Source organism: Ascaphus truei, chromosome 11 (genome assembly GCF_040206685.1).
Source record: "Ascaphus truei isolate aAscTru1 chromosome 11, aAscTru1.hap1, whole genome shotgun sequence".
Taxonomy (NCBI): domain Eukaryota; kingdom Metazoa; phylum Chordata; class Amphibia; order Anura; family Ascaphidae; genus Ascaphus; species Ascaphus truei.
Genome location: NC_134493.1, coordinates 27,334,284 through 27,358,200, shown reverse-complemented (window position 1 = coordinate 27,358,200; position 23,917 = coordinate 27,334,284). Strand labels below are relative to the sequence as shown.

The window sequence follows — 23,917 nt, the reverse complement described above, 5'->3', positions numbered from 1 at the left end:
TCACGTGATTTGCACGGCCAATCACAGTGCATCTTAAACCAATGAGAGACGATGACGTCACACGATCGCTCTGCAGTTTCTGCTATGATTGAGGCCTAAGGCTGCGGTCATGGTGAGCGCTGGAGGGGGTGCAAGCGTTCACTCGGCTTCTCCCCGGCTCCTGCCGCAGGAAAGATTTGTATCCTGCATGCAGAGGAGAAAGGGAGGCGTGTCAGGGGGCGTGGCCGTGATATCACGGAGCTGGTTCCGAACTGCTCATGTGACCCGGCCGCCGCACGTGAAAACAGATTTTTCTGTGCCCTCCTGCATCGTGAGTGCCGGCGCTTCTGCTCACGTACTCTATAGACTGCCTCATGGAGGCACATCTGTGATCGCGCCGCGCGCCCTCCTGTGCGCTGTCATGATCACCATGGCCGCAGCTTAAGTGTCACAGGAGACCAGGACACTTAACACAAGGATCGTACACACCAGAGGGAGCAAGAAGTTATGTAAAACAAGTTTATTTTGAGGTAGACGGGCACAACACTAAACACTGTTGGGTACAAACACCCAACACAGGGAATATGGGGGAATCCTAACTTAATTAGGTGCCAGGCGCCGGTTCCCAGGCTTAGCTGGGCAGCTTCCACTCTCCGTCTGTTTTGGGTATCGCAATAGTCCTGGGATGCTGTTTGCAAGATGGCAATTACACGCACACACACTCTCTCACTCTCTTTAAGGGAGCTGCCGGCGCTGAGATTTGACCTGATCCCTCTCCCTCCTGTCAGCCGGAAGTTGACGCGACTTTGGCTGCCAGCAGGAGCAGACAGAGGAAGGATAGCAGTGACCGGGTGGCTGCTGCTGAGCTCGGAAGCCGCTAGGTTCCTGCTACGTGGGGTGCCGCCGGGGCTGGGAGAGTTGCCTGAGCTATCCCCCCCTTGGCGGCCGTGGAACCGCTGAGAGGCAGGCCTGAGTCAGCGCCCCTCCCCACTCCTAACATTGTCTGAAGCACCCACACCCTAGATCGGGGTGCCCAAACTTCCTGCGCTGCGCCCCCCCCGGCCTGCTCCTCTCATGATCGCACCCCCCCATTAACTTCAATGGAGCGTCAAAAGCCGCTGGGGGGGGGGGGGGGGTCACGTAACTCACTGCGTTATTTGATGTCACGTCTCCATGGTAACGGGTGTCATTTGACACTGCATTGCCATGGAGACGCGTGGACAGTATTACTACTGTGAAGCGATATGTACATTAATGGCGCTATATAAATAAAGACATACAATACAAGAACCAGTAAGTAAATTAGAGAGGCCTCGCACTCTTAGTGCGAGGCCTCTGTACCAGTGTGCACCACCCCTCCTCCCCTCCCCCCCCCCCCCCCCATAAAGTCTCACGCCCCCCAGTTCGGGCCCTGCTATCTAGGGCAGCAGTGCACAATCTGTGTGTGCTGGCTCAGTGACATACCAGACCAGCAAAAACCTATGCATCTAACCCGGGACATTCCTAACCCAAATCACACTATACACAGGTATTATACGGGGGTAACCCCGGAGTCTCCTTCAAGACTGGTAGGGGCAATGGCCGGGATTAACCTTAATTACAGTAGCCTCATTGCCCCAACTATGACAGTAAGTATCTTGGGGCGCAGGGGGTCTCCGGAGCTGGAGAGCCCCCTGCTGCAAACCTATAATGAGACATGAGACCACCTGGCCTATGTCCTGTATCACAAGAGACAAGGAGGGGGAGGCAGCCATAGCCTATAGTTCTACGCCACTTTCAGAGGATGAGAACATGCAGACGGTGCCTTGGCTGCGGGATGCACTGTGCACAGGCCCCGCCCCCTCGCCTGGTTGTACCACGCCCCCTCGCGTGGTTGGACCACGCCCCCTACGCTTGGCTAGTTCCCGCCCCCTCGCCTGGTTGGGCCCCGCCCCCTCGCCTTAGGCCCCGCCCCTTGCCTGGGTAGGCCGCGGCCGCCGCTGCTGGATGCGGAAGTGGCCGCGGGGGGAGACGTGGCGGTGCCGGGTTTGTGTGAGTGTAACGCCCGGGATGATGAGGGGGGGCTCGGGCCGCCCCCTCGCCTCTGGAAGCCGCCCGCTATGAGCTGCTGGCGGCATGCAGTGGCCGGGCCGGCTGCACGGTGAGAGGCTGCTCCGCCTGATGGCCCGCAGGCCCGAGCTGCTGTGTGGGGCCATCGCACTGAGCTGCGCCTTCATCGTGGCTCTCAGGTTCACCTGCAGGTAACACGTCCTCCTACCGGGACATTACTCCACCAGTACACAGACAGACAGACATATATACACATACATATATACACATACATATATATATACACACATACATATATACACATACATTGTATTGTATGTCTTTATATAGCGCCATTAATGTACGTAGCGCTTCACAGCAGTAATACATGTTGTAATCAAATAAATAACAGATAATATAAATAACAGATCATGGGAGTAAGTGCTTCAGACATAAAAGTAACATTAAGGAAGAGGAGTCCCTGCTCCGAGGAGCTTACAATCTAATTGGTAGGTAGGGAGAACGTACAGAGACAGTTGGAGGGAGTTCTGGTAAGTGCATCTGCAGGGGGCCAAGCTTTATGTATCACGTGTCTAGTATTATCCACAGTGCTATTCAAATGCTTCTTTAAGCAAGTGGGTCTTAAAGGTGGATAGAGAGGGTGCTAGTCGGGTACTGAGGGGAAGGGCATTCCAGAGGTGTGGGGCAGTCAGTGAAAAAGGTTTAAGGCGGGAGAGGGCTTTAGATACAAAGGGGGTAGAAAGAAGACATCCTTGAGAAGAACGCAAGAGTCTGGATGGTGCATAACGAGAAATTAGGGCTGAGATGTAAGGAGGGGCAGAAGAGTGTAACGCTTTAAAAGTGAGGAGAAGAATGGAGTGTGAGATGCGGGATTTGATCGGAAGCCAGGAGAGGGATTTCATGAGGGGAGATGCTGAGACAGATCTAGGAAAGAGTAGAGTGATTCTGGCAGCAGCGTTTAGGATAGATTGTAGGGGAGACAGGTAAGAGGCAGGACAGCAGACATACACGCGCGCGCGCACACACTACTGCGCACACATACCTTTTAATGACATTACTCCACCTGTACACAGACATACACACACACCGAGACATGCATACACATACATACACGCATACACACACCGACACATACATGCACACACCGATGCACACATACCTTTAATGACATTACTCCGCCTGTACACACACCGAGGCATACACCTTCACACACCGAGGCATACACCTTCACACACCGAGGCATACACCTTCACACACCGAGGCATACACCTTCACACACCGAGGCATACACCTTCACACACCGAGGCATACACCTTCACACACCGAGGCATACATTCAGTAATTACATTACTATACAGACACACAGACACACACAGCGGATACACACAGACACACACCTTTAATGACATTACTCCGCCTGTACAGAGACACAGACACACACAGGAGATACACACAGACACACACCTTTAATGACATTACTCCGCCTGTACAGAGACACAGACACACACAGGAGATACACACAGACACACACCTTTAATGACGTTACAAAGCCGGTACTACCTGTCATTCAGACACATGTATATACACACACCTTTAATGACATTACAAAGCTAGTTCCGGTCATTGAGAGAGATTATATATATATATATATATATATATATATATATATATATATATATATATATATATATATATATATAGAGAGAGAGAGAAAAAAAGAGGGGACCCCGCATCCACAGGATAAATAAATGCAACTAAATACCGACACTAGGTTAAATCAATATACAATGATATGTCGGTGGTGCTATAAGGGCAGATAAATAGGGTAAGAGAGAGAAAAAGGCCCTAAACGAAAAGCACTCTAGTATGCCTTGTAGTACAAATCACATAATTTTATTAGATAATTGTCACAGAACAATGGTTTAAAACAAAGCACAGAAAGTTACAAATAGGGCATGGATCCCCTGTACGTTACAAAACTTGACAAATCCTCCAAAGGTATGTCCTCATGGGAACAGAACCAAACGTCAAAATTGACAATGATAATACTGTGAGGTACCTGACAAGGTTGGTGCAATAAAACAGGCAACAGGCCTAATAACCGTGGCTATGGCTACGTGATCAAAAGCAAAATCACAGCACACTACAATCCCCTTCAATCTAAAGCAGGGGGGCGCAAACTTTTTTCCCTGCGCGCCCCTGACGGCTGTCCCCTCACTCCCGCGCCCCCCCCCAACCCCAACTTACCCGCGCTCCGGCGTAATGACGTCACGTTGCCATAACAACGTGACGTCACATGACCTCGCAGCGTCATTTTGACGCCGCGTTGCCATGGCGCCGCAGGGAGGAAGCCGCCGGAGCCACGGTAAGTTAGGTTTACAGAGGCCCTGCAGCTCCCCCGGCACTTAATTTAAGTGCCTTCGGGAAGCGCGCGGGGCCTCTGTAAACCCCGCGTTCCCCGTCGGCAGTGTCGCGCCCCCCCTGGGGGTCGCGCCCCACAGTTTGCGCACCGCTGATCTAGGGTATGTCTAAAGTGACACAAAATAGCATGCAGGTGACAACAAAGATACACAATGTGAAGCCTAGAAAGCACACTTAGGCCTGCATCAACAGAGAGTAATACGTCACCTATAGTCAGGTACACAATCGAAAGATGGAAGGAGGAGACAAGGAGCAGAGCTCAAAGCATAATAACGTGCCCCAAGGAGGGGACAAACCAGGTGATCCTGCCTACTAGACCTGCTCCTATGCGTTTCGGCCAAGAGCCTTCTACTGGGAGTGGCACCAACCTTGTCAGATACCTCACAGTATTATCATTGTCAATTTTGACGTTTGGTTCTGTTCCCATGAGGACATACCTTTGGAGGATCCAGAAGGGTGATCCGCGAAGCCTCCGCCTCTACGTTGGATGGATCCCGCGTGGAGTGATCCACCTTTACAATGTCTCTAGTTTCAGGGGGTGATCTAGTCCCAGATCACTGACTCGCCAGTTGCCAGTTTGTGTCCTGGCTGTGTCCCTCACTCTCTCTGGTACTACAGGGCCACACACTGAGGGGAGTCGGGGCTTAGCTGGGGCCTAACGGGGTTTGTAGCCTATTGTAGTTCCCATTGCGGAGCCTTCTTAACATGGCTCCTGCCACTGTGCATGCGCAAGCCTCTATACACCCTGGCTACTCTACTCTGCGCATGCGCAGCTTTAAAGATGGTGCTCCCTGCCCCCACCTGTCTGGCTAGCCGCCGGGTTTTCCGCTGACTCCGACGGCACCCGCGCCAACCACCGCAGTGGAGGCAAGGAGGGGGGTCCAGGGGGAACACTGCTACATATAGTCACATGACCTCGCAGCGTTATTTGACGCCGCATTGCCATGGCGACGCGTGTGAGAAGCCGCCGGAGCCGAGGTAATTTAGGTTTACAGAGGCCCTGCAGCTCCCCCGACACTTAATTTAAGCACCTTCGGGAAGCGTGCGGGGCCTCTGTAAACCCTGCGCCCCCCGCGCTTAGTCTCGTGCCCCACAGTTTGTGCATCGTTGTGCTAGGTGATAATGGTGAAAGGCAGGGTTGCAGACCTGTCTAAGACGTGAATGTGCTCACAAGTGATATTCTTTGTTGGCTATCTGCTAACTGGAGGTTTTTTGTCACTTTTTTTCACCCACCATAACTTAAAATGTGTATGGTAAACGCACCCAGCCTTGAAAATTGCAAAGCAAGTACAACCAACCTCACACTGATGAGCCCACAAGATTGAAACAGCAGTCTGTGAGTGGTTTGACTGGCTTTGCATCTAATCCCATGCTGTGCTTAAAAGCTGTGTGAACAGCAGAGCATTTACTTATAAGGGTCCCTTATAAAAATGGATTTTCAGGCAAAAGGTGACACGTGTGCTCATTTGCATGTCATTTCTCAGAATCCCTTGCTGCAGTGGAAGCCTTGTATGCTAGGTGATAATAGTGAAAGGCAGGGCTGCAGACCTGTCTAAGACATGTGACTGTGCTCACAAGTGATATACAGTATATATAATCTCTATCTCTTTTTAATTGTTACCCAGTCAGTCACCTTCCAACAGCATCTGCCACTCTGTCTATACACCCCACACCCATCATTAGCACTGTCTATATACCCCACACCCATCATTGGCCCTGTCTATACACCCACACCCATCATTAGCACCTTCCATTGGTATATAGATACAGCTGTCATTACACAGGTAGTGAGTGAGCTGTGTAATGACAGCAGTCCTCATTAATATTGTATGACTATTTGTGTATATATAATTTAATAGGTAGTTACATTCCAGCAGCACCTCCCATTATATAGACCTTTAATGACATTACATGACACAGCTGGCTATACACCCGACATTACACAGCCAGTTAGATACGTTTACAGAAGCACCATTAATATGTAAACACATGAACATCTTAAATGTTTTTCATCATACACTTCTTACAGCAATTCCCATAAATATATGAATTATAACATTGAACCAAGGGCATTAATGTCTCACTGTATCCTGCATTTATAAGCAATGTGTCTCGTACAGAAACTCCGCTTAATCATGGGAACCGGCATCCTAGACAGGGAGGGAGAAACAGATTGTTTAACTGCAGCACTGACCCCGGAGACCAGGCATTTACCCCTTTATACCAGGATACTTTCACTGAGCAAAACGAGTTAATAAAATTGTATACTTATTCACAGGAAAAGGCAAACACACAATGTTACACAATTTACAGTAAAAGACACACTTACTTGGGAATTTGGGGTTGGAAAAAAAACTATACTTTCCTAGGTGTAGGCCAGGGGTTTATCACCAAAGCTTACCCTAGAAGTCTTGCGACTGCAACAACCATGCAGTCGCAAACGCCACAGCTCTCTCCCTCTCTCCCTCTCTCCCTCTCTTCCCTCTCTTCCCTCTCTCCCTCTCTGCCCCCCACGGTGATAGGCCCCGGCCTGTCTGGTAGTCAAATGGACATGCACATTGCGTCCATTGATCTGAGGATGTGGATAATTGAATCCCACCCTCCTGTCCAAATGGTTGTCACACCTTGGACATCCCCTGGGCTTTTATCCCCAGATGTCCTGCCAGATCTCCTGGCACCACTTGGTAGCCCAGTGGCCCGTCAGCGCATTAGTTCTGAGAGTCCCAGCTCATTTCTGTGCACAAGCATATGTTTTAAAACACACCGTTTAATAAAATATACCTTACACTTTTATGCTGCTAAAATGTCTGTCTTCCTGGTGTTGAGGGTTAGAATGAGAACTTGTACTTGTTATTCCCGCTAGCCATAAGCCTCACACTCTGCAAACCTGACTTTAGACTTTAACAAAACCTCACAGTCTTATATATAACTGGAGCAACCCCTGAACCCGTATACTGGGTTCAGGGGGACCTGGGCATTAGCTGGACATCTCCATTAATCTAGGGATCCCTTGACGGTTTCAGGGACTCCTCACATCAGCTCACAGAAAGGCCTCTTTTACCTTTCTGGGTTGTGCTGAAGCAGGGAACTTAGAGGTGAGTCGCGCCTTACAGCTTCTTGGTGCCCTGGGCATTAAATGAGTATCCCCTTTAACCTAACAACCTATTGACTGTGTCAGGGATACCTCACATCCCTATGCCGTTTTTACCTTTCTGGTCTGTGCTGAAGCAGGGAACTTGGCGTAACTGTTTTCAAGGAAGGATTCTGACCAGACGTCTGTGCCTGTGTCCCCAAACCCCCCCTTGAAACTCCTAGCCTGTGAATCTCCGCTGGTTAGCACTCCTGGAAAGGTAAAACGCACATACATTCCTTATCGTTGCACAATCACAAACGTTTCATGTACAACCAATGGGTCCAAGAGCTGACACTCTAAACCCACAAATATGGTTCAGAGGTAACCAGCCGGGCATAATACCTTTATAGATGGCCTGGTTACCCCTTCACTGTCACAAGCACCTATTAGTAGCTAAAGCAGGCCTGCGCACCATGCGGCCCCCCCCCGGAAGCACTGTGCGGCCCGCGGCGATCTCCGCGCGGTGCGGCGTCTCCGCCTTCTCCCCGGAACATTCTACTGTTTCCCCTTGAGGTCCTGAAAAAAAATGGCCGCGGGGCGTCATTTGCCACGAAAATAAGACGCTATGTGATGTATTCATGTCACGCGGCACCACGGTGCGTTACGCCGTGACGTCACTGCGTCCCGTTGCCACTTTTTTCAGGACCTGCAGGGGAAACCGTAGAATTTTCTGGGGAGAAGACGGGCCCCGCCGCAGGTAAGAGTTGTGAGGGGGGAGGTGGGCGGGGGTCATTTTAATTAAAGTGCGGCCCGAATCTGCTTTCCTTTGAGCCGTTTGGCCCGTGTCACTTTATAAGTTGTGCAGGCCTGGTCTAAAGAAATGCATACCTGCCCACTAGGTGAGCCACCTGTGCTGAAGCTGGGATATCATGAAAACCTGGCCTGTTGGGGGGAGGGAGGGCTTGAGGACTGGCGTTGAGCATTCCTGGATTACACTATATCAAACAAAGTGTAATGTAAGAAAGCGATGGGTCACGGGCCTGGGAAGGTGCGTATGTGACTGAGACACATAAAGATGGTTCTGTCAAAGAATAGAACATTGCAGCAGGAGAAGTTGTCAAACCCGCAGGCCTTTCACACACAGCGCTGGGAAGGCGTGTCTGTGTGTCCAATTGCTTAAATAATGTTCATTTAAAGCAGCAATTTCAATTGGGTAAAAATAAGCGTACAGACGAGTGCAGCTTTAAGTAAAGTTTCACTTCAGCGTAAACGTCCGCTGGTGCGACACCAGTGCAACGCCCTCTGACGTGTAACACCAGTGCAACGCCCTCTGACGTGTAACACCAGTGCAACGCTCTCTGACGTGTAACACCAGTGCAACGCCCTCTGACGTGTGACACCAGTGCAACGCCCTCTGACGTGTGACACCAGTGCAACGCCCTCTGACGTGTGACACCAGTGCAACGCCCTCTGACGTGTAACACCAGTGCAACGCCCTCTGACGTGTGACACCAGTGCAACGCCCTCTGACGTGTGACACCAGTGCAACGCCCTCTGACGTGTGACACCAGTGCAACGCCCTCTGACGTGTGACACCAGTGCAACGCCCTCTGACGTGTAACACCAGTGCAACGCCCTCTGACGTGTAACACCAGTGCAACGCCCTCTGACGTGTAACACCAGTGCAACGCCCTCTGACGTGTAACACCAGTGCAACGCCCTCTGACGTGTAACACCCGTAGCTCGACTTCACTTTAAGTGAGTGATCGAAAGGCAACTAACACACGCAGAATACACTAATACGCGCAGAATACACTAATACGCGCAGAATACACTAATATGCGCAGAATACACTAATACACGCAGAATACACTAATACACGCAGAATACACTAATACACGCAGAATACACTAACACACGCAAAATACATTCCTGTGCAGGGGCCGGGGCGCTTTTTTTTTTTTTTTTTTTTAAAGCAAAAAGTGATACTGATTTAAAAAAAATCTCTATCTTGGGGCACAGCTCTTTGAAAAGTATTTTAGCGATATTTGTGCTGTACGAATAGGAAGATGTTTAGTTTTTAAAAAAAGAAAACAATTGTTGATATAAAATAAGAAAGTAGTTGTACTAACCCCCCAGCTAGATTTTTTGCCCACTATTCATACAGCATTGAATTATTTTGGGGACACGCGGCGGTAGCTCTGGCCGGCACGTTGTAATGATACCGCAGAGCTGGGGTTAAGGGCGCCTTTGCAGTAGGCATATACTTTCTTTCCTTTTTTTATAAATGTTATTAATACAGGGTATATACTAAGGCAGGGGTGCGCAAACTGGGGGTGCGACATTGTCTTGGCGCGGCGCTTACTGAGGCCCCACGCTCTTCCCTACAACATTTAAATAAAATCCCGGGGGGAGCGTGCGCGAGGCCTCTGTATGTCTCTTACCTTGTCTCTGGCGACGCGGGTTTAAATGGCAACGCGACGTCACATGATGCTGGGGGAGAGCAGGCAGGGGGGCGCAAACAAAGGTTGCCCACCCCTGTACTAAGGGTCTTACACTTCACAAAATATCGGTTGAAGGAGCGAGTCAATAGGCAGAGGCACTTTCTCTGACAAGGACACTGAGCCTGGTTCAGTTCCCGGTGTCGACTCCTTGTGACCGTATGCAAGTCACTTTATCTCCCTGTGCCTCAGGCACCAAATACATAGATTGTAAGCTCTACGGGTCAGGGATTTGTGCCTGCCAAAATTCTATGTGCAGCGCTATACACCGCCAGTGCTATACAAGGGGAAAAAACTATTGTACAAAATATCAGCAGATGATAACATAAGATATAAACCTTGGGGTACACAATAAAACCAGGTTAGTGCTGCTTGAAAGTGGCTTGTGCCTTTAACTTGCCTTTCCCTTTCCCCCCTCAGCCGAGCTAAAGATGTGGTCATGCCAGCGATGCCCCCCGTGCACTTTTTCCCCACCCGGTCGCCGGTCGTGGATCTGTTCCGTGGGCAGCTGGATTATGCAGAGCACATTCGCCAGGACTCTGAGATAACCATGTACTTCCTGTACGCGCCGTGGTGTGGACAATCCATAGCTGCGAGGGCAGAGATCGAGCTCGTGGCTAACAGGCTGGCCGACCAGGTAAACACAAGAGGCCCTCGGTAATACCCGCTGGCCCTAAACACCTGCAAAGGGACAGTGACGTCAACCCATCCAACCTCCCTGAAGATGACAGGGCTGGGGGGTGCAGATGTTTTGGGGGATGCAGATGTTTTGGGGGATGCAGATGTTTTGGGGGATGTAAATGGCTCGCACTGCATAGCACGTGTTGTACTGACGTTTGGAAGATGGCATCAGAACTTATTCCCGTGTTGGTATTTCTAAATCAGTGGTTCTCCCACCTCCTCTCTGGAACCCCCCAGCTATAACACGTTTCAGAATGAATTACATAGGTAAAGGCATTTAATGTAACCCATACATAACACAGTGCTTCCCCTGAGAAACCTGGTCTGGCTCCGAGAACCTCTCATCTAAATCCGTGTTGGGGAATCAACCAATGGGGGTTCAGCGCTGAGCTAGCTAACGTGCTCACGACCGTGATATGCAAGGGCAGCCCTGATTGGTTGGAACCACGTCAACCATAAAACAATTGGCAAGAGCCTAAATCACCAGAACTTGTGCTGAGCTCAGCAACAAGTATACCCCCCCTGTACATAATTGTTTACTAGATACACACACACACACACACACACACCTGTTTCCGGCTCCGGGGATCCCATGGTTCCCGAGATCATTGCCACTAAAGGTAGCGTCCGTACAGTTCCTTCCAGGGCAATCGAAATGGAGGTTTGAATCTCTTGCATTAATTATGTGGGCCAATAGGAAGCCACAACATCATCTGTCGAGGCTTCCTATTGGCCCGCCTGACACAGAGGGTTTAAGTACAAGGAAGTACCTGGTGAGAATCCCAGAGAGCAGCACCGGCAGCCCCTGCCTCATGTACATGTAAACAGAATAAAGGGGGTGCGGAGGGGCTGCGAGGGGGGACTGGGCCTTTATAAATGAGCGAGAGGCTGCCAATTGTACAGGTTATTAAATGGCACAGTAGAAATGTTCCCTCTGATGGCGGTATTGGGAGTATATGCGTTTTTGTTGTTCCCGCGGCTCTGTAATGTGCTCATTTCTTGTGTAGGTCCTTTTTGTGGCTGTGAACTGCTGGTGGTACCAGGGCACGTGCAGGAAGCAGAGAAACTTCTTCTATTTCCCTGTCATTAACTTGTACCATAAAAGGTAATAAGCCAAATAAAGCAGCCGATTTCTGCATTAGTTGAAGTAAAACAATGTAGATCCTCTCGCTCGACTCAACTCCCCCCCCCCCCCCTCCTCCTCTCGCTCGACTCAACCCCCCCCCCCCCCGCCTCCTCTCGCTCGGCTCACCCCCCCCCCCCCCCCATCTCCTCACGCTCGGCTCACCCCCCCCCCCCCCTCCTCCTCTTGCTCGGCTCACCCCCCCCCCCCCCTCCTCCTCTCGCTCGACTCAAACCCCCCCCCCTGCCTCCTCTCGCTCGGCTCACCCCCTCCTCTTCTCCTCCTCTCCTTCAATAATATATATATTTATTTGTTTATTTGGAATTGCACTTAACAGAAAGTATTTGTGTCTGTCGCTGTTAAATGCGCTATAGTGCTGTCTGCAGTTATACTTGTGTCTATTTTTGCAGTTCTAGAACTTGTTTTTACATTTTGTGACATTGCTGAAAAACGATTCAAGTGCTTTTTACTTTGTTGCAATTTCAATAGCTGGTGCCTCCCAGATGGGTGCCTCCCAGATGGGTGCCTCCCAGATGGGTGCCTCCCAGATGGGTGCCCCTCACATGGGTGCCTCCCACATGGGTGCCTCCCACATGGGTGCCTCCCACATGGGTGCCTCCCAGATGGGTGCCTCCCAGATGGGTGCCTCTCAGATGGGTGCCTCCCAGATGGGTGCCCCTCAGATGGGTGCCTCCACCCAGATGGGTGCCTCCACCCAGATGGGTGCCTCCCCTTCTCATACGTACTGTAATATACAGTGAGGGAGTGGGATACATTTGTGGCCAGTCCGTTGTCTCCACCTCTTATGAGTCGTGTTGATGGTGCTGTGCGGTCTTCTTACAGACGGGATCCCCAGAGAACAGTCTCCCTCACTATTACATAAACCAGCGAAATCAACCCCCGCACCTCTTGCCGAGGGTCCCCTGGGGCCCTTTATTATACATAAACAAGACATGGCGGGCACACACCAAGCCCTACCTCGGGTGTAAACTAGTATTCCCTGGTGTATGATGTGTACATGGGCACGTGCTCCACCTTTAATGCTGCTCTTGTTTTGTAGCTTCGGCCCCATTGAATACAAAGGTCCGATGGTGGCGGATTATATTGAGACTTTTGTCCGGCGCGTGATGACCCCACTTCTGTACATTCCATCTCGGGCCAGACTGCGGGATTTCCTGTCGGACTACGAGGTACCTGTGCTTTGCGTTGTGTGTTTTGCATCTTTACCGTGAGGAGGAGGGGGGGGGGGGTGACAACCACATACACTCCCCATCACGCACACACACCGGGCGTACTCACTGTGGGTATTGGACGTTGGGAAGAACCTTTTTTAAACGCGACGGTGCAGTTCCCCTTCAGTGATTCCCAGCCAGGGTTTCGCGGACCCCTAAGGGATCGTGAGGTGTCGCCAAAGGGTTTGGCAAAAGAAAATCTGTAATGGGGTCTCCCGGGCAGTATAGTGGGGTCCTGAGGCCGTGGGGGGACTGCGCGCACTGTAAGGCCCCAAACTGCACCTTTGCGTGGGGGCGTATAGCTGTGAATTACAGCAGGACCTTCCAAAGTCGCTCCCCACAAGGATTTGTATCTGCAGCAAGGAATTGTGGGACGTGACTTTGGAATCTCCCACAGTGATTGACGGCTATACCCCCCATGCCAGGGGTTGCTAACTCCAGTCTTCAAGGGCCACCAAAAGGCCAGGTTTTAAGGATGTCCGTGCTTCAGCACAGGTGGCTTAGTCATTGAGCCATCTGTGCTGAATCAGGGATATCCATTAAACCTGACCTGTTGGTGGCCCTTGAAGACTGTCTTCCACCCCTTCCCCCGCCACAAGCGCATGGCGCTGTGCGGCCCGGGTTCGGTCACACGGTTCTGTAAGCAGTACTGATTGGGAAGCGCACGATCCCCTGAGCTGAGCGTGCTATTTTCGGCTGGGTGTAACCCCCTTGTTGCCGGAGATACTTTCCGCAGAAGGAAGCGCCAGTACCGCCCCCTCCATGGGAAACAAAGGGGGGGTTTCAATATTTGTTCCCTGGCGCCCAGTGGGGAAGCGTTATCTGTCGCGACTTGTTATTGACCAGCGGGATTAACAGTAAACACAAGGAAGTACCTTTCCTGGCGAGTATCGGGGACTCGGAGACCGATACGTTTCCGGGCTAAAGTGGATACACTCGCTGTGAAAACGCTGACACCTTTGGGGTAGGGAGCCTGTTTCAATTCCCAGCTCCCTGTGACCCTGGGGAAGTCACTTTATCCACCAACACAGGATTGGAAGCGCTGTGGGAAATTCTGTGTGCGACGTCCACTGCCGGCACCATATGAGAAAAGGGGAAAAAATCAGAATATTTCTATGTTTTCATTTAATAGCACTAATCCTCATGCAAGAGCGTCCACCTCCAGCAATTCCAGAATCCACCAGCAGAGGGTGCAAGTTCCGGTTGAGTATTGCAATACGAAGTGAATACAAATGTCCCTTGTGAGCGGGGCTGTCACCTTCTACTGAAGGCCAACCCGGGGGCAATAAAAAAACCATCCCCTTACTTAGCGGCGTCTCCCGACATCCCGCGGCAACTCTCCCTCCAACTGCAGGGAACATGGCTGCGTGGCGCAGCAACGTGACGCTGTGTAGCTTCAATTGCCACATTGATGACCCCTCTCTCCCTTGGGCTTCTCGCTTTCTTTCTCTAACCTCTTCTTTTGGCCTTCAACAGTGGCCTGCAGCCAGCACCCACAAGGATGGCCACTACTTAGACCTGGTTTTCACTAAAAACTTCTCTCTCTCCGATTTCTCCATTTCCCCTCTCTGACCATCACCTCATCTCATTCTCTCTCTCTCACTTCTCCCCATCTCCATCTCCATCTACCCCCTGGTTTTGCAGAGACCTGCGCTCTATTCACCTACCAGACTTTGAGTCCACTTTACGCTCCTCCCTCCTCTCTCAGCTCTGCTACAGACCCTGATAACCTGGTCAGGAACTACAACTCTGCCTTGTCCTCGTCTCTTGATCTACATGCCCCACTTTCTCTCTGCCGCACTCGCCCTTCTAACCCTAGACCCTGGCTAAATTCCCACACACGCATGCTGCGTTCCTGCGCTCGCTCCTCTGAACGCCTCTGGAGGAAATCTCATACTCTCGCAGACTTCCTTCACTACAAATTTATGCTATCCTGTTTCAACTCTGCCCTCTCGCAAGCTAAACAAGCCTACTTTTCTTCACTAATCAACATGCACAAGTCTAACCCACGCTGACTGTTCTCTGTCTTTGATACTCTACTCAAACCACCCTCAGCTGCCTCTCCTTCCTCCATCTCCGCTCAGGACTTTGCTGACTATTTCAAGGAGAAGGTGGAATCCATACGGCAGAACATCCGCTCTGTTTCTTCTTCCCATCCTACACCTCTTCCTAACTCTCCTCCTGCCTTCCTTGACTCGTTTTCCACTGTCTCAGAGGAGGATGTGTCACTGTTGATCGCCTCTTCTCCCTCTACCACTTGCCCTCTTGACCCCATTTCCTCCCATCTCCTAAAACCTCTTGCTCCTACTATAATCCCTACGCTCACACACATTTTTAACTCCTCCCTCTGCTCTGGAACCTTTCCATCCTCCTTCAAACATGCAACTGTCATACCATTACTCAAAAACAGCAAGCTTGACCCTACCTGTCTTTCCAACTATCGACCTGTCTCCCTCCTGCCTTTTGCCTTAAAACTCCTTGAATGTCTTGTATTCTCTCGCTTGCTCCATTTTCTCAACACCTATTCTCTCCTAGACCCTCTACAATCTGGCTTCCGCACTGCTCACTCCACCGAAACAGCCCTCACTAAAATAACAGACGACCTCCATGCTGCCAAAGACAGAGGTCATTACACTCTGCTCATATTACTCGACCTCTCTGCAGCATTTGACACAGTGGACTACCCTCTTCTCCTTCACATTCTCTTGACATACTCTTGGTATTCGGAACAAAGCTCTATCCTGGATCTCATCCTACCTCTCCCATCGTACTTTCAGTAGTGTCTCTTCTGCTAACACCTCCTCCTCCTCTATTGATCTCTCTGTGGGGGTACCCCAGGGCTCTGTCCTGGGATCTCTTCTCTTTTCTCTATACACACTCTCTAGGTGACCTAATAACATCTTTTGGGTTTCATTATCACCTCTATGCCGACGCCACACAAATATACTTTTCAACACCCGACCTTACACCTGCTGTACAACCAAAGTTTCTGAATGTCTCTCTGCTATATCATCCTGGATGGCCCTTCGACGCCTTAAACTCAACATGGCTAAAACAGAGCTCCTCATACTTCCTCCCAAACCTGGCCCTACTGCCTCCTTCCACATTACTGTTGGAACTACAATCATTCACCCAGTAGCCCAAGCACGCTGCCTAGGGGTCACACTCGACTCCTCTCTGACATTCGCCCCTCACATTCAAAACATTTCTAAAACTTGTTGCTTTTTCCTCCGCAATATCACAAAGATACGCCCTTTCCTCTGTTGCTCGACTGCTAAAACTCTGACTCAGGCTCTCATTCTCTCCCGTCTTGATTACTGTAACCTCCTGCTGTCCGGCCTTCCTGCCTCTCGCCTGTCTCCCCTACAATTTATCCTAAATGCTGCTGCCAGAATCACTCTGCTCTTTCCTAGATCTGTCTCGGCGTTTCCCCTCCTGAAATCCCTCTCCTGGCTTCCGATCAAATCCCGCATCTCACACTCCATTCTTCTCCTCACTTTTAAAGCTTTACACACTTCTGCCCCTACTTACATCTCAGCCCTAATTTCTCGTTATGCACCATCCAGACTCTTGCGTTCTTCTCAAGGATGTCTTCTCTCTACCTCCTTTGTATCTAAACCCTCTCCCGCCTTAAACCCTTCTCACTGACTGCCCACACCTCTGGAATGCCCTTCCCCTCAGTACCCGACTAGCACCCTCTCTATCCACCTTTAAGACACACTTGCTTAAAGAAGCATATGAATAGCACTGTGGATAATCCTGAACACATGATACATAAAGCTTGGCCCCCTGCAGACGCACTTACCAGAACTCCCTCCTACTGTCTCTGTACGTTCTCCCTACCCACCAATTAGATTGTAAGCTCCTCGGGGCAGGGACTCCTCTTCCTTAATGTTACTTTAATGTCTAAAGCACTTATTCCCATGATCTGTTATTTATATGATCTGTTATTTATTTGATTACCACGTGTATTACTACTGTGAAGCGCTATGTACACTAATGGCGCTATATAAATAAAGACATACAATACAGTACACGTAGCATCCCGTTGTCATGGCAACGCCGCGCAGCCATGTTCACTGCAGTTGTAGGGGAATTGCAGAAGAATACTGGAGACGCCTCCGCCACCCGCAGGTTGACGGGCTAAACCCGGAGAGGTGGCAACCCTGCGTGTGCGCACATTCATGTCTCAGTCAGGTCTGCAACCCGGTCTTTCTCCATTATCTCTTAGCATGCAGCGCTTCCACTGCCGCCAGGGATTCTGGGTAATTACATGCAAATGAGCACACAGTGCAATATGAAGACAAATCTTTGGCATTTCATCCTATATATAACATAACGTGCTAGATACAGGAGCTACTCACACGGGAGGTCTGTGTTGCGTTCATACCATTGTTTGAATGTGTCGGAGGTGGGGGTCCCTGCAGCTGAACCTCGTTAATTTAAGCTCTGCGGTTCCCATGATGCGTGCCGGGGAATGTGCCGCTGGTGCTTCCTGGTTGTTTAAATCTCCCACGTCTCGTCGGCCAATAGGAAGCCTCAACGGATCATGTCGCGGCTTCCTATTGGCCCGCGGGACGCAGGGATTTAAACTTTCACTTTCTTTTCCGCCTGAGAGTAACAACCGCCGGCGTGTTCTCTGGTTAGTATCGGCTGAAGCAGGGGGTCTCCGGAGCCGAAATTCAGCTCCAGAGACCCCGTGCTTCCCCGACTTAAACCAATTCTGTAAGGGGAACTGCTATTCCAAAAATATTTGAGATATTCTAAAATCTAGGCCCTGCATGTGTCACTAAGGGAAGCACTTATCCCCTCTCCTTGTGCATGGACATTGTTGATACCATTGATAACATGGCAATGCGTTGGCATGGGAAGCCAACCGCAGGACCTCTCTGCTTCAGCACAGCTGGCTCAATCAGTGGCTCAGTCATTATGATTGAGCCACCTGTGCTGAAGCAGGGATATCCTGAAAACCTGACCTGTTGGGGGACTTGAGGACTGGAGTTGTGCTCCCCTGGGTTAACCCATTCAAGGCCTGTCTAGCATTGCCGTGCTCTCTACTACAGACGGGGTTAACCAATGCAGCATGCTTCACGTTGAAGGAGGTGCACTATGATTGGAAATTGGTTAGGAATGACGACCCGCTCTTTAAAGGTCTGTGTACTTTGTAAGCCTGATGGGGATGTTAATTTGCCATGAGCTTGATGTGGTTTCCATGCAGCGAGCGGCCTGGCTAACTAACCATTGTTCCTGCAGCCCGGGGTTCTCGGCTACTTTGAGTTCAATGCCTCCCCTCAGCCTCCCGCTTACCTGACGTACTTCAGTTCTGCGTTACATTCATTACAGAAAGGTAAGACCGTCTCTCTGGCCGCCATGTATATTGTCCGCAGTGACCGCTCTGCGCGTTCATGGGATATAAATTCCCCATAGAAGTCGATGAGGATTTGTTTTCCGGGAAATGACCACTTTGCCGTATATAGTATTTACACCCTGGTGCCTCTGTGCTATGTCACGGGAGTAGGGTGCACGTACCTGCGCCAGGTCCACCCTGTTTGATTTGGGGGAAACAATGGGGCAAGCCTTACAATGACACGGAGTGTGAAACAGGGGAGCCTGGTCCAGTCCCCGGTGTCGGCTCCTTGTGACGTTGGGCAAGTCACTTTATCTCCCTGTGCCTCAGGCACCAAAAACAGATTGTAAGCTCTGCGGGACAGGGGCTGTCTGTAACAATCCTGTGTGCTGCGTACTGTGCACTATACTGTAACTGTGAAGCGCTATATATGAATTAAAGTTTATTATTATTATTACATTTACGTCCAGTAGCCTGACTAGTCGCCCAGTTTGGGACTTGGTGAACAGGCCGCTGGTGGTGTTATTTCACAAGCTGGGTTATGAAACTGACACGTTGCTATAACGAGAAAGGTCAGTTTCATCGTCACACTGATAACTCCAGCTGTGCTGAAGCAGTGGTTCCCTTGAAGGTTGAGCTAATGCTTTCCAATTTCACACTGGCCTGAGTCCCTCGGGTCGCAGCGAGAAACTGATTACTGTAAATGCCAGGCTCCTGTGTGAGATAATGAATGGCCCGTGGAAATGTCAGTGGCGGCTGTCAGCAGGCGGCTCTGGAACATGGCTCTCTTCCCGCCGTCTCCCTCTGCAGCTGAGGGCGTGACGCGCTCTCTGCGAGCAGTCAGCAGTCTGAGCTACAGGGGGTATGTTTGGCGATCTCTACTTTCCCATTCGCTCTGCTAATGTTATATAAGTAAAGGATGGCGCTGTTTAAAATGTGTATTCCAAGCCATTTGGTTTTTTTTAATAATGGGTGGGGGAAGCAGAGGGTCTCGGGAGCTGGGCCGCATTAATGTCAGCTCCATGAACCCCCCTGCCCCCTGAGATACTTACTGGGAAAAGCGCTGCAGGTACTTCTGGGTTTTGTTTAAATCCCCCGGTGCCATCTGGGCCCAATGGGAAGCACTGCTCCATTTTGCCTCCCCTGGGGGGGGCTGATCCAGAAGCACGTTCCCTGGTAAGTATCTCTGGGGAAGATTGTGCCCCAGCGGGAGACTTTGCAGGTCGGACAGCTGGGGGGCGCTCTTCCCCGGCCGTCCTGTGCCGCTCCTGCTGCGCTCACATGGTCCTCGGTTCTCTTCCGCCGCCGCTGTCCTCTGCTGCCCTGCTCCGCTGAAGTCAGGTGGGTGAGGGGTGGAGGAGGAGGAGGGGGGTGAGGGGTGGGGGAGGGGGGGGGAGGGGTGAGGGGGGGGGGTGAGGGGGGGGTGAGGGAAGGTGGAGGGGGGGGAGGAGGGGGAGGGAGGAGGGGGGGGTGAGGGAGGAGGGGGAGGGAGGAGGGGGGGTGAGGGAGGAGGGGGGGGTGAGGGGTGGGGGAGGAGGTGAGGGGTGGGGGAGGAGGGGGGCGAGGGGTGGGGGAGGTGATAGGAGGAGGGGAGGTGAGAGGTAGCGCACGCCATTTAAAAAAAAACACTTTTGGGGGGGGGGGGCAAGAGCCCCTTTCTTGTCTGGTGAGTATCTTTTTGTATAATTTGTTTATCCCTGTATATGTATCTATATCTCCATCCACCCCTGCAAACACAGCCACAATAATGACAATTGTAAGGCAGTAGACGCCAGTTCAGTGACGCAGGAAATATGTCCATGCTGCCGCCCCCTGAATAAAACATCATTGTATAAATGTCATTATTTTTGTTAAAATTCTCACGTGTCGTCGGATGAAAGTACTTAGCAATCCTTCTGCTTGATTATATTGTCACCGTGTTACACGTGACTGAACAGAACCCCGGTCCTTAATGTATCTGCACCCTCCCAAAATGTATCTGCACCCTCCCAAAATGTATCTGCACCCTCCCAAAATGTATCTGCACCCTCCCAAAATGTATCTGCACCCTCCCAAAATGTATCTGCACCCTCCCAAAATGTATCTGCACCCTTCCAAAATGTATCTGCACCCTTCCAAAATGTATCTGCACCCTCCCAAAATGTATCTGCACCCTTCCAAAATGTATCTGCACCCTCCCAAAATGTATCTGCACCCTCCCAAAATGTATCTGCACCCTCCCAAACTGACTTCTGCTGCCACATTGCAGACGCGACCAGGAGAGACCGAGTTAAGAATAAAGACGCCGCTAAGCTTATTCCTGACTCGCGCTCTGGTTGTCATGGCAACGCAAGGACCTTATTAGCAGATACACTAAAATGGGAAGATAATATAAAATTAGCATAATAAAGGTTTTTACAGGAAAAACGGTCACGTAGACTTGTGGTTTATTGCTGTGCAAGGAAACGCGCCCACTGATCTGGTCCAAAACCGTTGTTTTTTGGTGGTGGGGGATTTACTACACTGGATCCTGGTCACGTCTTATACTGTGAAATCCTCCCGTAAATTCCCGTTTTTGCTGAGATGTTGCCGCGACATTTTAATATCGTCAAGATTTAGAGAGGAGCGAGTTGCGTTTCTTTGGACGTGGGCAACCCCGATCCTGCAAAATGTGGTTAAATCACGCTGAATAAATAAGCAAGAAAAAAACAGGGACGCGCAAAACTAATAACAGAACCGTAGCAAGAAACAGGTTACCGTATCAATAGTAATGACTAAACTCTCCCTGCAGCTGGCCCCCATCTCTCACCCAGAGAGAGAAAAGTCACACACGCCAGAAAAGGACCTAGAGCGCACAGGAGAGAAAAGACAAAAACAGAACATCGTGTAGTCTGCTTTGGTAGAGAAACCCTGCTAAATAAAGGTCCACACTGACAGAATAAAAGATCAATATGGGCAGTGATCATCAACTCAGAAGAACTGGCCCGAGAACCCCTCCTTCAGGTATCAGCTGGGCTCGTCTGCCAAACGTATTACCCCGATGAGATCCTCCTGTAATAATGGTCTCCCGAGACAGCACACCGCCCCTATGGCTTTTACACAGGGGTATGCATCCAGATAAGGAACCAAACCAGGATGTACTGACGTACAAAACAATTTAATGAGTAAAATAGAAACACACAAAGGATGTGTCCACTGGAGTACTCCACACCGGTACCTCTGACACAGAAATAAGTCCCACGCACCACCAGCTCAACTCCGACGCCTTAGCCTGTGTGGGGGGTCCCACGGAGTGTACTCCTGCAGCTTGAAAGGAGGAACCGCCCGCGTCCCTCACTGCCTGCAGCTCTGTGCACCCCACACAATGCTTCCGCGTCACGGGATGAGTGTACCTCGCGTCCCGCGAGACTTCAGTGCATCGTTTCCAAAAGTACCTTCTTGGTGCGTTTCCTTCCTCCACAGTACACACCATACACACCAGACACACCAGACACACAGTACACACAGTACACACCATACACACCAGACTCCTCTGCCCAGTGTGTACTGTGGAGGAAGGAAACACAAGATATATTCTGAAAGTGCAGTCCTGCCCAATGTGTTTCAATAGATGGAAATCCTTTAGCAACACACACATCCCCTCTGTAAAAATGTTTTGTGCGGAAGGTTTGTGTAGCCGGGGTATTAGAATCTATTTTTTATTTTTATTTAAACAGTGAAATAAAAAGCGAATCCTTCCTGCAGCCACAAAAAGTTAAATTCCACACGGAAGACGCAGAATCACTTTACCTTTCTGCCAACATTGATGCTTTCGATCATTGCTACTCTCGTGCGTTCATATTTTATTTTTTGTACGCTTGTAAATTCTATGAAAAAAATGCTGGTCAATCTCTCCGCCCTCGCTATTTCTCCTTCTGCTCGAGCACTGCTTCTGTCTGAGCAAATTCCCACCCCAACTATTAAGCTGACTTCTCGTTTTTTTTAGACGAGATTTTTAGATTTATTGCAATATTAGCTATTTTATTGTTTCAAAATAACATTTTGCTTTGGGGAGCCAGCTACCCTCTAATATAAACCAATACAGGTTGCGCATTCTCCCTTCCAAGCCTTAATAGCAGTGTTTCTGAGCGAGGGTCCTATATCCCTAACTCTGTGAGATGATACATTATTCTGCATTGCCGATTAAAGCCCCAGTCTGCGCTGATCACCATATTTTGGTGGGTGTGCCCTGGGCCATATCTACGTCACGGGGTCTGGCACCCTGGGTTCCCCATGACGTAGTAGCTACGTCCCCTAAAAAAATGCTACTTTTCTTAGGGGAAATGATGTCCTGCACTGCTACGAAACGCCGGACACATCTGCACTGACGACGCAGAAGAAGGGCGACTCTTCCCATTCCGTCACCAGTGGCGAAGCAATCGCGAGTGCCCAATGCACCGCAGCACGGCGGCCCCTCTGGGACTCTAAGGGTTAAGAGATCCCTTGCCCCTTCGAACGCTGTTCTTTTTCCAATCTCGCGCACCGTTCAGGAGACGGAAGCGTTTGAAAGATGTAGTGTTCAGGAGGTTAAAACGGAGCTCTCCCCGAGACCCCGACCACGGTGACCCCAGAAGCCAGATATTCAGGAACTTGTGATTTTCCACACTTAAAAAAAAAAAAAAACATAAAATAAATACGCAGGGGGACGAGGTACCGACGTGAGTTACTCGCCTTGGCTTCTTGGGCCGGGAAGAAATAGCTTCTTTAAAGCTTTATGTTCCAACACTAATGGTAAATCCATGTCAAGTTTTTAACACTCATTATGATAACCTTGTAAATGTGGATTTTAGTAGCAATTGGGTATTTCATGGCCGTTTCTAGCAAGTTTTATAGGCGCTTCAATGAACGTTACTATAAACTATTAATAAAATGGCCGGGTACTCCTGCGACTAATTCATAGAAATCGGGGTTCCTTGCGGAAAAAGTAGTTGTGCGTTTCAGAGAGATTTGTTGGGGTGGCAGTTTTAATCTAGCACCCCTAATTTGCTAAATATCTCAATTATAATCACTAACTATTCTGAAAATCAGCTACTGGAGATTTCCCCGTGATTATCATGGTTGACCAATAGCAAAGTATTCCTGCGATGGCCCTATTAAGAGATGTATTATATTTACCGCATGCATAATATTTAAAGGCACGTTCTTGTATAGCGCTGCTAGTTTTACATAGCGCTTTACAGAGACATATTGCAGGCACAGTCCCTGCCCCGTGGAGCTTACAATCTATGTTTTTGGTGCCTGAGGCACAGGGAGATAAAGTGACTTGCCCAAGGTCACAAGGAGCCGACACCGGGAATTGAACCAGGTTCCCCTGCCTCACACTCGGTGCCAGTCAGTTACTCACTGAGCCGCTCCCTCTCTGTGGACATATGACTATGTAACTGTAACTACTTAAGATTAATTATACTATTCTGCTTTTTAAAAATCCCGACGCAAAGTGAACCCACACAGAAAATGTAAGGGGCTCCCTCCCCCCCGTCTGTGATGTCCTTA

At 50.1% G+C, this 23,917-nt stretch overlaps 1 protein-coding gene across 3 annotated transcripts in view; it reads left to right on the top strand.

The window, feature by feature from the left end:
• Nucleotides 1-1,928: 1,928 nt before the first annotated feature.
• TXNDC11 (thioredoxin domain containing 11) overlaps nucleotides 1,929-23,917 on the top strand; it is a 57,647-nt gene continuing 35,658 nt past the window's right edge. Inside the window, exons 1-5 of one of the 3 annotated variants that reach the window (XM_075565371.1) lie at nucleotides 1,929-2,219; nucleotides 10,444-10,660; nucleotides 11,712-11,809; nucleotides 12,888-13,017; nucleotides 18,313-18,406. In XM_075565371.1, coding sequence (XP_075421486.1) covers nucleotides 2,095-2,219; nucleotides 10,444-10,660; nucleotides 11,712-11,809; nucleotides 12,888-13,017; nucleotides 18,313-18,406 — 664 coding nt within the window. In that variant the 5' untranslated portion in view covers nucleotides 1,929-2,094. Of the gene's footprint in view, nucleotides 2,220-10,443; nucleotides 10,661-11,711; nucleotides 11,810-12,887; nucleotides 13,018-18,312; nucleotides 18,407-23,917 lie in introns of those variants that run through there. The other 2 variants (XM_075565372.1, XM_075565373.1) reach the window with 2 other exon arrangements.